General features: G+C 47.6%; 1 protein-coding gene across 1 annotated transcript in view; it reads right to left on the minus strand.

The window, feature by feature from the left end:
• TRANK1 (tetratricopeptide repeat and ankyrin repeat containing 1) overlaps positions 1-13,881 on the minus strand; it is an 87,706-nt gene that overhangs the window by 19,835 nt on the left and 53,990 nt on the right. Inside the window, exons 14-18 of the mRNA XM_080674234.1 lie at positions 10,535-13,426; positions 9,106-9,305; positions 8,671-8,808; positions 4,238-4,384; positions 2,679-2,835 (exon numbers count right to left, since the gene is read on the minus strand). Of these exons, the coding sequence (XP_080530360.1) occupies positions 2,679-2,835; positions 4,238-4,384; positions 8,671-8,808; positions 9,106-9,305; positions 10,535-13,426 (3,534 nt within the window). The remainder of the gene's footprint in view (positions 1-2,678; positions 2,836-4,237; positions 4,385-8,670; positions 8,809-9,105; positions 9,306-10,534; positions 13,427-13,881) is intronic.

The raw sequence follows: 13,881 nt of genomic DNA on the forward strand, positions 1-13,881 counted from the left end.
AGATTGATGGTGTCCTTATAAGAAAAGGAGATTGACGGTGTCCTTATAAGAAAAGGAGATTGACGGTGTCCTCATAAGAAAGGGAGATTGACGGTGTCCTTATAAGAAAAGGAGATTGACGCCAGGGGTTCGCACACAGGAAAGGCCACCTAGAAGCCAGAAAGAGAGGCCTCAGAAGAAGCCAAACCTGCTGACAGCTTGAACTGGGACTTCTAACCTCGGGAACTGTGAGAAAATAAGTTTCTGTCGTATAAACCACCTAGTCTGTGATATTTTATTATGGCATCCCTAGCAAAAGAATACATCTGTGTTGTCTTTCTAGCATTCATTTAAAGATATATTATAGCTTACCAGGCCAGGCTGTTATGGGTTTCAGAAGGAGGGTATGGCGGTGAGAAAAGATATTTTTTGGTTTTTGAACTTGGTCAGCTCTACCTTCCTTTTCTATGACTATGGATTAGAAGACAGGTAGCAATTCTAATTCCTCCTTGAAAATCCAAAGCCATGTACCTCTTAGCAAACTCACATGTCGAGACTTGAGCAAGGGACAAGGTGATGGGATTTCAGTGTTCCCAAATGTGCAGACTTTGCACTCATAGTGAGCAATATGACACTCCCTTGGTGAACACAGACTGTTATAACCACCCGCTGTCAGACCCACCTGTTAGCCTCACTAGCCTGCTGGTGACAGTATCGCTCCCCCACCCTCCACCCCCCGAGCGACACCAGGAGTGGGCAGCCTTCTGCGGGTCTGAGCCACAGCTTCATCAAGCACATGATGACAGTGACTACCAGGACAACACAGACAGCCAAATCTGAGCTGAAGGGGTCAGAGATACCCAAGGCAATGGATGTCAACCGGGGAGCCAGGCAGTCATGCCAGCTTTGTTTAGAAGGTGCAAAACCATGCCTTAGGCCTTGTAGCCTGACCCCGTCCCTGCGGGTCCTCTGCTGTCCCTACAGCACCGTGTGCAAAGATGACTTCGCAGCATCCTGTTCTGACTCAGTGTGCACCACCAGTGCCCTGGTGACATTTAACCTCACAGCCAAGCGCTGCAGTTTCTCTGCAGAAGGCCAGTGAACGCCGCCGCACCGTGTTGAAGAAACCCAAATCACAGTCACTACACTCATCCCCAGCTCCCTGGCACAGTGGGAACAGATGTTCTCGAAGACTTGACCATGTGCTATTTATAACACAATTAGGACTGTACTTTTCTTGTATTCTTTCTTTCTTCTTTTTTTTTTGGGGGGGGGGGGTAATCCTTTATTTCTATTGATTTTTTTCCATTGATTTTCAGAGAGAGTGGAAGGGAGTGGGAGAGACAGAGAGAGTGAGAAACATCAATGTGAGAGAGACACATCAATTGGTTGTCTCCCACACATGCCCCGACTGGGCTGGGGATCAAGCCTGCAACCTAGGTACATGCCCTTGACTGGAATTGCACCCGGGACCCTTCAGTCTGTGGGCCGACACTCCATCCACTGAGCCAAACCAACCAGGGCATTTCCTTGTATTTTTAATGCTACCAAGACATAATAAATTGTAATCCTTTTTCATTTTGAATTTTTAAATTTGTAAAATGGCTATCTTGATGATCTCTTATAATGGGATGCCTGAACAGATTTTGACAATAAACGGCATGCAGGAAAGATTAAGGACACCCACAGTAGGCCAACCTACTCATTTTCCTTTCAGTTGAGGGAGAGAAAGTGGGACCTGAACAAGGTCATGGACTACACAGGTGGAGAACGCTAATGAGATGCTAGGTTAACCCAAGCCTTTGACTCTTCCCACTACACCCCAATAGTCAGGGCCCACGAATAGAACGTCTAATCCTTCGTTCCCAACTGAGCCATTGGCTGTAACCAGAAATAGCCTCCATACAACTGGTTGAAACATGCTCAGGAAGCCAGCAAACACCTCTGTCCAGCACTTGGCCCTGTCCTTGGAGAAATTAACTAAGACCTGGATGAGCCAACTCAACCGCTAACCCACAAGAAAGACCACTATTTTCTCCTTTATGCAGGGCTGATTATTTCTCCCGAGTTATCCTATTAGGAGACCTTCACTCCACTTTTTAATTAACTAGTCTTTGTAAATTATGAAAATGTTTTTCCTTAAAAAAAAAAAAAAAAAACCCACTGCAAGCAGCCTGGAAGGACATAAAGTTGAGAAGAGGTGCCCACATCTCCACACCCACCAGTCCTCCTGGCACCATAGGAGCCACTGTGAACTGTTTCACACTGGGGGACACATAGGTCGTTTTTAGCTTCTTATCATTACAAACAGGGCTGTGATGAGCACTCTTGTTCATGTATCTTGGAGATTTTATACAAGAATATTCTAGGATAGATTCCTAGAGTGGAATTACTGGGTCAGAAGCTATGCTCATTCTTTATTTTTATAGATATTGCCAATCAGCTATCCAAAAGCCCACAGCAATTTGTATTCTCCCAACAGAGCCTATCTCCTCTAACCCTTAACCATGGCCCTCACTAGTGAAGGACAAATAAAATATCTTCCGTAAAAGAGTTAACCCTCCCAATCCCATTAGCACACCTTACCAGTAAATAAATAGAGAGATCTCAAAATCTATGCCCTTTATACCTGATGGTAAGAACAAGTGGGAGTAACACACTTCCTATCCCACAGACAGAAAATGTTAATGAAATCTTACCTTTATTTTCATCTGTCTTCACAACTTCGACAAAATTTCTTCGAATGAAATATTTGAAAGCAGGAGCCCGCTTCTCCGGGTTTTCATCGAAGATCCAGAGGTTGGCGCGAGCCCGGGTGATGGCTGTGTACAGCTGCTTCAGCTCTCCGTTGAGGAGCTAAAGGTGGGATAAGGACAGAGACCGTGAGCCTTGTGTCTAGAGCTACAAAGTGACACACTTCAGTTGGCTTACTCTGATTCTGGAGAAATACAGGAAGTAAATTAGAGAGAAGTCCAGCAAGGCCATGAAGAATGAGGAGCTCACTGTGGCCTCAGCACTGATCAGCACAGCTCCAGCAGGGAATAAACCATTAGTTCAGCACCTCCCTTGAATATGTGGTAGTTTCATCTTTCAAAATAAATTATAAATTCATAGGAAGTTACAAAGATAGTACAGAGAGCCCTACCGGTGTGGTTCAGTGGTTGAGCATCAACCTATGAACCAAGAGGTTATGCTTCACTTCCCAGGCAGGGCACATGCCCAGATTGCAGGCTCAATCCTTGGTAGGGGGCATGCAGGAGGCAGCCGATCAATGATTTTCATCATTGATGTTTCTATCTCTCTCTCTCTCTCCCTCTTCCTCCCTCTCTGAAATCAGTAAAAATATATTTTTAAGAAAAAGATAGTACAGAGAGGTCCCATATACCAGTACCTCCTATTCTGTTTACCCCAATGGTTATATCTTACACAATGACTGTAACTTATTTTTTAAAATTAAATCAGTCTTACACTTCTATTATAACCATCGCAAGTACTAAATTACCCATGACCAACCCCATGACTGAGCACTGTAGCTGTAAGGTGATTATGACTTGGACCAGGGATGACCTACTTGATTAAATAGCGCATCTTTCAAGACAACAACAGATTAGTGGCTACCTAGAAGTTTGCAAAACTCAGGGGATTTAACTTCTATTTCCACAGAGCCTTCGAGGCATTTACAGAAATAACCTGATAACTGCTATTTTGTTTGCTTTATACTTTGAGACATAAAACTAGGATTGTACTTTAGGAGAAAGTAGTTTTTGGTTTTGCTGGTTCAATTTTCAGTGATGTCACCCTCACTTTTTTAAGTTCCCCATTACCCCTCAGTGGAGAATGCCACGGGACTTTTCAGCTTTGCCTCAATGACATAGCTGAAATGTGAAGGGCAAGGAAAGCCGGGCTCCTTAACAGTCAAGGCTGCTGAACAACAGCCTCCACTAACTAGGATTCTGGTCTTCACTTCTGAGTTCCCATCAGTAACATCAAAATTTCTGAACAGTTCCTGAGGGGAACAGAAAGTACAACCACCCCCTCCACTTTCTCACAGTGCCCACCCATCAGGCCCAGTTCTGCTGAGACCAGTGAGTTTTCGGACACAGGTATCCCTGCAGCTCTCCCGCCTGCCTCCACTCCCCAGGACTGATGTCTGGGAAGAGCCAAAAGCAAGCGTCCATCTTCAATCTCATCTTCTCGTCCTGGCCTTGGTCACTGGCTCCCTGTCAAATACCCATGTGGACAAATGGCAGAAAATCACCTTGTACATTTCTGGATTCACCATGAGAGCGCGACCCTGAGAGGAGCTGGGTTTGTCCAGGGGCACGTCAATCAGCGGCCCACTTGCCTCCCTGGAGTCGGGTGACGAAGGTGTAAACGAGGAAATGATCTTCCATTCCTTGTAAGCCTGAACAAGAAGGACAGATTAAAGACCAACAGAATATGCTTTCCAACTCTACACAGAGCCTCCCCGAGCCTCCTGGAGAATTGAGCCCCCCTTTTCCTGGCCTGGAGGCCAGACCATCAGCCCCAGCTGGGAGGAGGGGGCCATCCTATGGCCTCCAAATGATGGGATGGGTTTCAGGTTGCGCAGGCAGGGGTCAGGGAAGCTTCCAGGAAATCTCCCCCAGATGTGGTCAGGACAGCTGGGAAGCCAGGCACTTGTGTCCACTTCCAGAGGAATGCCAAGGGCCCAAGAAGTTCTTGTTGGAAGAATTTCGACAGGCAGCATGGAGAAAGGAGCCCAGTGTCCTCGCCTCTTTTCACATGTTTAAAAGATGCCACTTAAGGTCAGCTGCTAAAATACACGAGGCAGCATTTTCTAACTACGTTATTCACTGAAGATGGAAGACTATTCCAGAGCTGTGGGGTACATGGTTCAAGGTAAACTCTGAGCTCAGACAGAACAAATTCATATCTCAGTCCTTTCACTTATTAGCTACATGATCTTGGACAAACTGTCTCTTCTGGATCTCATTCTCCTGCTCTATAAAATGAGAATGCTAGAACTACCCAAGTTTGTTGGGAAAATAAAAGCAGATCATTAATGTTGAGTATCTAATACTATGGCTGATAAAGAGTTCAATATTTTAGCCAGTTTTCCCCTTTATGTAAACTCAAACCATACTGACTCTGTAGACTATGAGTGGGCAATTTTTTCTCTCTAAAGGGTCAGATAATAAATATTTTTGGCTTTGTGAGCCCTATGGTCTCTCTTGCTACTCCTCAACTCTGCTACTACAGTACCAAAGCAGCCATGGTCAATATGTAAATAGATGGGCATGGTGTTTTCTAATAAAATGTATTTTTTAAAACTAAAATTGAATTTAATATAATTTTCATGTGCCACGTAATGTTACTTTCCTTTTCATTGTTTTTTCTTACCATTTTAAAATATGTAAACCATTCTAGCCCACAGGCCATTTGAAAATGTCAGTGGGCTGGATTTGGGCCCTGGGGGCATGGTTTGCAGACCCTGTGTGCAGGACACAGGTCACAAGCAGTATTTAGATGCCAGAATTCCTATGAAATTTCAGATTTCATACTGTACTATGACTTGTGAGAGTAGCTTGTTAACTCTCCTAGACTTTACTTTTCTATTCCTAAGTGGTGCTTCTTGCCACCTGTGTATCTCTTCAAGGTAAAATGAAGTGGATACCGCTCATTGCCTCTTGTCAGTTACTTCATAACTTAAACTATATAAACTTCAGGTTAAGTGCTTTAAACACTATCTCTTAAATAAGAATGTTATGCTAGTAACCAATTATGGAATTAATCACCAGGTTCTGAAAAGAGATCTGAGTCATGTAATCATTTAAGTAGCTGGAAGTTACAAAAACATCTCAGGGCATATTATGACTGTCCTCTCTGTAAAGCTGTTTACACAACCGAATTGTCTGCGAAGGAAATCAGGCAAAAGACATATATGCTTGACATTTGGGAGGACCTCCCAGCAGACAGCATGAGGTGCAGACTGGCTGGCCTTGGAAGGGCTGGTGAAGCACAGTGTATTTTAGAACCACTGAATGGGAAGAAAAGCTGCTCGCATGGCACCTAACAACTGTTTCCATGAATAAAACACATTCGACTTTCGAGACAAAGCCTTTTAGGAGTGAGTCCGTGCATTTGTGCACAAAGACACAAGACCACAGGCCTGCACCACTTCTGGCAATAAAGCAAGAAGCCTTTAAATCTCCCAGCTCCTACTGGGACTCATCATTGCGAAGGAACAGGGCTCTGTTTCTACTGCAAGCCTACCATTCCATTGTGGAACCTGCAACCCACAAAGGTTGTGGCTATAAAAGTCCTTCCTGTCCTATTTGCACATGAGTGTGAAGGAAAGGACTCCCCACTGGGGCAGAATATAAATGGCAGGCACCCTTCCAAGTCCCCACAGGAGGAGAGTTTCAGGGTGACTGGGAGAATGACTGCCCCTCCCCAAACTGAGGCAAAATCCTACAGAAGAAGGACTTGGTGTAACATTCCCTGGTTCCTTCCCCATCTCAGGAGATGGCCCTGATGACCTGTGGTTAAACAGGTAACAGTAAATCCTCTAGAGAGAAGACTCACAAACCAGGGCAGTAAGTACCCCCTCATACATGCACGCACACATGCGCACATACCCATGCTCACCCAAGTGGCAGATTCTGCAAAGGGAGTGCCTGCCAGAAACATAAGCCAGGATGGGTGGAAGAAGAAGCCAGGGATGGAGAGGAGCCCTCCACAGTCCCCCATCTCAAATAGCAATTACTCTTCAACAGCCTTCTGCCAGTCACCCCGAAAGAAATCCCACTTGAGCAGCCAGCCCGCAGGTGACTTGGGACTTATGTGATCCCTGTCTTTCCTCTGCTTTGATTAAAGCATTTCCTCTCACGTGCTGATGCACACTTTGGGGTCTTGAGGTTGTCAGTGACAAAGGGTGTGCTCTATACTGGGAATGCAGAATTACATTGCCTGCTACCTTGGGAAGCACATCAGAGGTCTTTCTATAAGTCTTACTGTGCACAGAGGAGGAAGTGGATGTTACCAAAAGATTCCACTTGTGATTGTTTTAATTTAGTGCAACTCACTGAGCCACTGGTGGGAGCATAGGGTCAAGGTATCGCGGGGCCTTTGCCATTTCCAGGATCAAAGTGAGACAATCACTGGGTTTTTCTTTCACAAACAGAGGCGACCACAAGCTACAGATCCATAAGTCCAGAGCTCCTTGAGCTTCTTACTGGCACAAGCACACAACTGGCACTTAATAAAGGACAGGAACAACAAACTCTTACCCCTTCCTCTTTAGGAGAGCCTCAGTCCAACCATGACCAATGGATGTATTATGAGAAAAAAAAGTTAGTCCTCAGAGATTAAAATGGCTCCAGAGTTAACGCGAGTGCATCTGATTTTATTAGCAAAACTCAACAGAAAAGGAATGCACTTAAGGTATGGCAAAGATACACTCATTGTGGAAGGTTCTGGAAGCTGATTTGCATGCAGAGCTTTAAAAGGAAGGGAGTACAGTGAAATTTAGAACTCAAAGAATCTGAGTTCATGTCTAGGCTCTGCCACTTATGTTATCACTATAGGCAATTGACTTATTTCCATGACACTCAGCCTTATCTGCAGAATGAGGGTAATAAAAATATAACCTCAGAGGGCTGGTGGGAGATAAAGTGAGGTAATGCATTCAAAAGGTATTTCACAAACTGTAAAGTACCCATAGCAACCTTAGTTATAGGTATTATCAAGTCAAACATGACATTTTTTCAAAGATCACAAAAAGAGTAAGGATTCCATGTAAAGGGTCAATTCTGGGGCAGATTTTAAAGTGTAAAAGCTAACAGTGCTCCTGAATTGGCTATGGAAACAGCCCTTCCGAGCATGCGCCATGTGTAGTGGAAGTCTGCAACAGGGACCAGGGCACAGCCAGCTAAGTCCCCAAAGGAGACCCACAGCACAGTCAGCAGCCAACCTGAGTCCCCACCGAAGACAGTGGTGAAGAGAAATCAGTGGCTAGAAAACCAAGGACAGTGGTCTTGAGTTAGTGGCTTTACCCATAATACACTGAGAAAGACCATCAGGTCAAAGCAATGAGCTGCACAGAGGTCACTGGGGGTCAATCTGGGGACACTCTTGCTGCCATTGTCTGCATGGGTGGCAAGCAGTGGTGGCGAAGCCATGCCAGAAGGGAGCCCCCAGGCAGGCGGCTGTTCTCATCCCCCGCATTACCTGATCCAATGGGCAGGAACCAAGCCTCATTTGTCTTCCTGGAGTTGTCTCTCTCTATGGACTGACCTTGCCCAGTTCTGTCCTCATTGGGTGGACACTGCTACCCTTGCCTTCACTTGTAAGGCTCTCCTTAGAGCTCACTCCAACTTGAGCATCCTTGGGAGTCAAGGATAACAGTAGCTAGTGAAAACTGGAAGCTGGCACTTGGGTACCAGGCATTTAGAAGAAGATGAATACAAGAAAATAAGAAAGGGCCGGGCACGGGGAGAACCAGCCCATACCATACTGTGAAACAACTCATAGCCATTGTCAAAACCCACATCAAACACTCCAAGCCCCACACTAAATGGATGATACTCCAAAACAGAAACAGGCATCTTTGGCAAACTCTTCTACTCAGCTCCAAATTCTCTTTTCCCGAGTGGCAGGGTAACTCACACATACACATGCGTTGTATGAAAAGAAGTCAGTATGACATACCTCGGAATCAGTAAAGAAGTTGTAAAGGAGGACATCGTCAAATTCTAAGCCTTTTGCTTCATAAACTGTTAGCACAAGTGCTAACCCCAGTTCTTCTGGAATTTTCTCCTTTGCCATTTCATTGGCTACAAGGATCACCTAGAAAAAGAAAAGGGAGACAGGAGGGAAAAAACATCAAATTCTACAAAGAAAAATCAGCTTAACCTCAGTCCTTTGCTATAGGAGGCAGGTAATGTGATTAAGAAGTAGCCAGCATGGACTTGGTCATCCAGGCTAGTGGAAATATTAGTAACAATTAGTCACTCACCCATCTCTGAAATTTACCCATTCTGGGAGAAGGTCTATTGAATTCTACCTTGTAGAATAGTTTAGCCTCTCAACCTTTTTTTCATTTGCAAACTGCCTTTTATTTCAAAACAATCCCAAGAAGCTCACCTGGTGGGCCCCAAATTCAATGGGCTGGGTTTTCCTCTTGTTCCCTCGGAGCAAAATTGCTAAGTCGCTTACACTACAAGACTCCAGGACTGTTGGTTTGGGACCATCAAAGAGGCCAGAATCCCTTGGAAGGCGATCAAAAGATTCTGGGAAATAGAACTGAAGTAAATCCACTACTCCTGAGGCCAGATTGAGGATTCCTGGGATAAAACAGAAAATACATGTCCAATATTGAGCAACAAGACAAAATGGCTGCATTTGGGGGTTTTGTGTAGGAGCTTTTTCCTGAGAAGCAGTACTGGTCCTGATAATACATGTAATTGCAAGCCAATCTCCAGTTCTCATTAGATGATCACTTTGGCCCTGAGCTGTTATTACTCCAGGCACAGTGGATGAAGGCAGAGGTTTTGCCAGATCTCATTCCTGACCTACATTCATATTAGAGAAAATTACCTCTTAAAGAAGAATCAAGGCAGAAATGTAATCTGAACAATGAGAGTTGTTAGAATGCGAATATCAGGGGCTAGTATAGATGGTAAGGAAACAAGACTTATCCTGTCCCCTCTCATTGGTGCTTAGAGCACTGGAGACAACGTTGCCATGGTAACAGCAGCGCTGGAGGTCAGCTGAGGCTGCAACCAAGGCCTCCATCGCCCTTTTCCACCAGGTTTATAGCCAGCTGAGAGAGGGCTATACCAAGAGACATTGTCAGAGCTGGAGAAAAGGTTTTCTAAAGAGCTTTCTCCCTGGGTCCCATTTTTTGTCTAAGCTTAAAGTAACAGTGACAGTGATGCTGACTGAATGCTACCACAACAGGCACATTCACAGAAATCACCCCATTTTATCCTCACGACTGCCCAGTGAGACAGGCCAGATAATCCCACTGTGACAAACAGGGACTCCGAGGTCCGAGGTGTCAGTCAACACCTGTGAGTACATGAAGCTGGACTGCATGCAGATCACCCTGGGTCTCTCCACTAGTCTTAGGTGCATGTGCCCTTTGCCTAACACCACACAGAACACTAGGTTCTTGGTAGATGACCACGAAATGGGCTTATATGTCCATTGCTGTTACCAAGTAGTAAATGAGAGTTTTACTAATACTTATTAAAAGTACACAATATAAAGAAATCATGAGAAGACCAGCCGGCATAGCTCAGTGGTTGAACGTCAACCTATGAACCAGGAGGTCATGGTCCGATTCCCAGTCTGGGCACAGCAGGCTCAATCCCTTGTAGGGGGCATGCAGGAGGCAGCCTATCAACGATTCTCTCTTATCATTGATGTTTCTATCTCTATCTCCCTCTCCCTCTCTGAAATCAATAAAAATACAAAAAAAAAAAAAAAAAGCTAGGCCACAGCTTCCAAAGCAGCCCAAGACCAGTTCCCAAGCACCTCTCTCGTAGGTGAGTCCAAGCTCTGGACATACCCGAATGAGACCTGTAGTTCTGGTACAACTGGTGGATCTTCTTGGGCTTCCGGACAGCACATTGCTTGTCCCCAGTGCTTCTGCTGGCGTAGTGGAACAGAGAGCGCAGATCACTGAAGCGGAAGGCCACGCCTTTCATGATGCTCTGGGCCGTGTCCCCGGTGAGAAACATGGCATTGGGGTCATTGATGCATTTCATCAGCAGTGCCAGCTCAGCCTGCGTGAAGTCTTGAATCTCGTCGCCATAGAGCTCATGGATGGACCATGGAAGCACCTTGAGCTTCGACAGCCTCCGGGACAGGTTGAACAGAACATCCTCTTCGTCAAAATAGCCCTTCTGGGACCTGATCTGCTGATATAGGCAAAAGAGGTTGTAGATCTCGCTCCGGTCTTCCTTGAAATTGGGGGACCGCTTCCTCCCTAATTTCTTATACTCTTCTTCCGTGAGTCTCCCCTCGGGGCTGTTGAGGGCCTCAAAAGACCCCTTCAAAAAAGATTTTATTTCTTTCCAAATCAGTGCAGGGTTGTATGAGGTTTTCCCTTTGTGCATTTTGGGCCATATTTCATTGGTGAACACCTCAAATGTCACGTACACCCGGGGGTCAATGTCACACGAACGTGTTTCCGCAACCTTATCCTCCTCGACATTGTCCCCATCCCCCTCAGCCTCCTCCTCCTCCTCCTGCCAGTTGGGGATGGTCAGCTCCTCCTGCGTGGACCACCCAACGATGGTTCTCTTCAAGCTGCCATCTTCATTTCTCAGAAAAAATGGTTTGGGCAGAGAAGCATCAAGCAGGAGGAGCAGCTGCTTGGAAGTGACGAACAGAGGGAAGTTCTCGTCCCTCAGGTCCTGGAGTTTGTGGACATTGGGTTCCAAGGGTTTGTAGTGGCTGGTGGCCTTGGCGGACTTGGAAAGCTCAATGAAATTCCTCTGCACCTCCTGGCACAGCACGTGGTTCTTGGTCACAAAGATCTGGTGTAAATGCTCCAGCTGCTGGGGACCTTCTGGGGCACATACTTCTGCCACCTGACTGGGCCCCCCAGGGTCCCCACTGGCTGTCCCTGCACAGGCTCCGCTCTCCTGCTCCTCATCTATACTGTCCACTGTCTCCACTTCTATGGAACCTTCCTCTTCCTCGTCCTCCTCCTTCTCCTCCCCACCAGGACCCTCCTTTTTGGGTTCCACTTCCAACCTTCTCTTCAGCCAGACCTGCTTGGCCAGCAGCGGGCTTCCCGCCTGCTCGGCTTTCTCCCAGTAGATGTGGAATTTCTTCCAGAGCCGGTACAAGCAGCACGTCGTCTTGCCGGTGCCGCTCCGCCCGATCAGGATGATGGGCTCCAGCGGCCGGGGGTTGAGGTGGATCACGGCGTACTCGAGCTCGCCCACCCGGAAGGGGTACTCCACCGTCGCCGTCATGTCATTGAGGATGTTGAAGGCCATGTTGGTGCTGAAGCTGTGGAACTTCATGACGTTGTACTCTGTCTGCACCGCGCTGGCCGGGGGGAAGTACTGGGGCTCCACGGGCACCCTGCCCTTCTCCGCCTCCGTGTCCTCCACGTAGCAGCGGGGTATCCGCTTTCGGATTCTCATGTTGGCCGACACCTGGCCTTTGTTGATGCCCCTCAGCTTCTTCCGCAAGATACAAGATAGGCCTCGATTGTAGGCGCTGCAGATGGCCCGGATGGAGTCCGTTAGCTTGCCGTGATCTAGGACGATGTCCCAGATCCGGATGATTTCTGTGTAGACCCGCCCCGACTTCTCCATGGGGTGTGAGCTCCGCTCCGTGGTGATTATCTTCTCGGGGTTCTCGCTGCATCGAGGGGAGAAGTCGATGGCGAGCTCCCACAGCATCCGGGCCCCTTTGTCCAGCTTGGCCTCGAAGAGCTGGATGCTTCCTTTTAGGTGCTTCAGCCGCTTCTGCAGGCCCTGCGTCCACTCGCCATTCCCCAGCTGATGGATGGTTAGGATGATTTTCTTCTTCATGACCTTGGTCATCACCTTACTGGACAGCTTCTTCAGCATCTCGGAGGTACACTCGATCTCCCAGGTCATGTTCTCGAAGTCCTGGAGGCAGGCCTCCACCTCCTGACAGCTGTCCTGATCGCTGTTGTCCTCCCCACCTCTGTGACCAGCGGGCATGAGCTGTGAAGCCCCGAGGCCCGCCTGAGCGTGTTCACCCCCTGCCTCAGGGACAGCAGGGCTGTTCCCACCACAGTCAGAGCCCCCCACTCCCAGGGTTCGCTGGAGCTCCTCCCTCTTCGTTTCTGTGCCAGCTCCTATCTCCAGGGGCTTTGAGTCCTGAGGACAGTCCTCCGGGAGGGACATGTCCAGTTCAACCTTCTCGATCAGATCCATGATGTGCTGCACAAGGCGGTCCCTCTGAGAACAGGGCCTGGCCACTCCAGGCTCCTGCCTCGCCATCTGGGCGTCCGAGAGAGTCTCCCAGCTGTCAGGAACCAGGGCTCCTTCGGGCAGGGTTCTGCCAGGGTCACCGCACAGCAGCGAATCGGATGGGAGCTGGGACTTGAGCTGAGCCGTCTGACCAGGGACAGCAGACTTTGGGAGCTTCCCCAGGTGGGCAGCGAGGTCCTGCCGGCTCTTCCGCCGGCTCTCCGCCACAGCTTTGTTCCAGGCCAAGAGCAGAGGGGCGTTCTTCTTAATCCGGTGCCGTGCGTCTTTGCCCTCTTTGTTCTTCAGGTTGAAGTTGATGTCAAACTTGGCCAGCAGGTCTAGCAGCTTCTTCATGCGCTTCAGCATGCCCCTCTGGAAGAGCAGGTGCATCAGCGTGTTCCCGCTGCTGTCCTGGGTGTTGGGGTTGAGGTAGTCAAATTTGGCGGGGTTGGACCAGAAGAGATCCAAGAGGTGGTTGAGGAAGTTAAAACCGATGTCAGCTGAAAGACACAAACAACACTCTGTGAGTGCTGAGCCCCTCTTCCCGGGGAACAGGGACCCCTGGATTTAAGAGAGATGCTGGCCAGGGGTGTCTTAGAACACCTAACTTCCCCAAGTATTTGACAACCCGGTGGTTCCCAACTGGGGAAATTTGCTGCCCATGGACATGTGACAAGGTCTGGGGCATTTTTGATGGTCACAATTTGGGACATGCTACTGGCATCAAGTGGTGGAGGCCAGGGATTCTAAGCATCCCACAGAGCACAGGGCAGCACCCACAGCAAAGAATTACCCAGCACAAATGTCAACAGCGCCAAGGGTGAGAAACCCTGAGATAACCTCATGATATTCCAGTAAGATCCTTTATTCCAGGACCCTTGAAAACCATGTAAATAAAGTATTTGTTAGCTATGGAGCCAAATTTGAAACTTAAGAATCCTCCTCAATCCACCCA

This window comes from Plecotus auritus (assembly GCF_963455305.1).
Source record: "Plecotus auritus genome assembly, chromosome: 6".
Classification (NCBI taxonomy): domain Eukaryota; kingdom Metazoa; phylum Chordata; class Mammalia; order Chiroptera; family Vespertilionidae; genus Plecotus; species Plecotus auritus.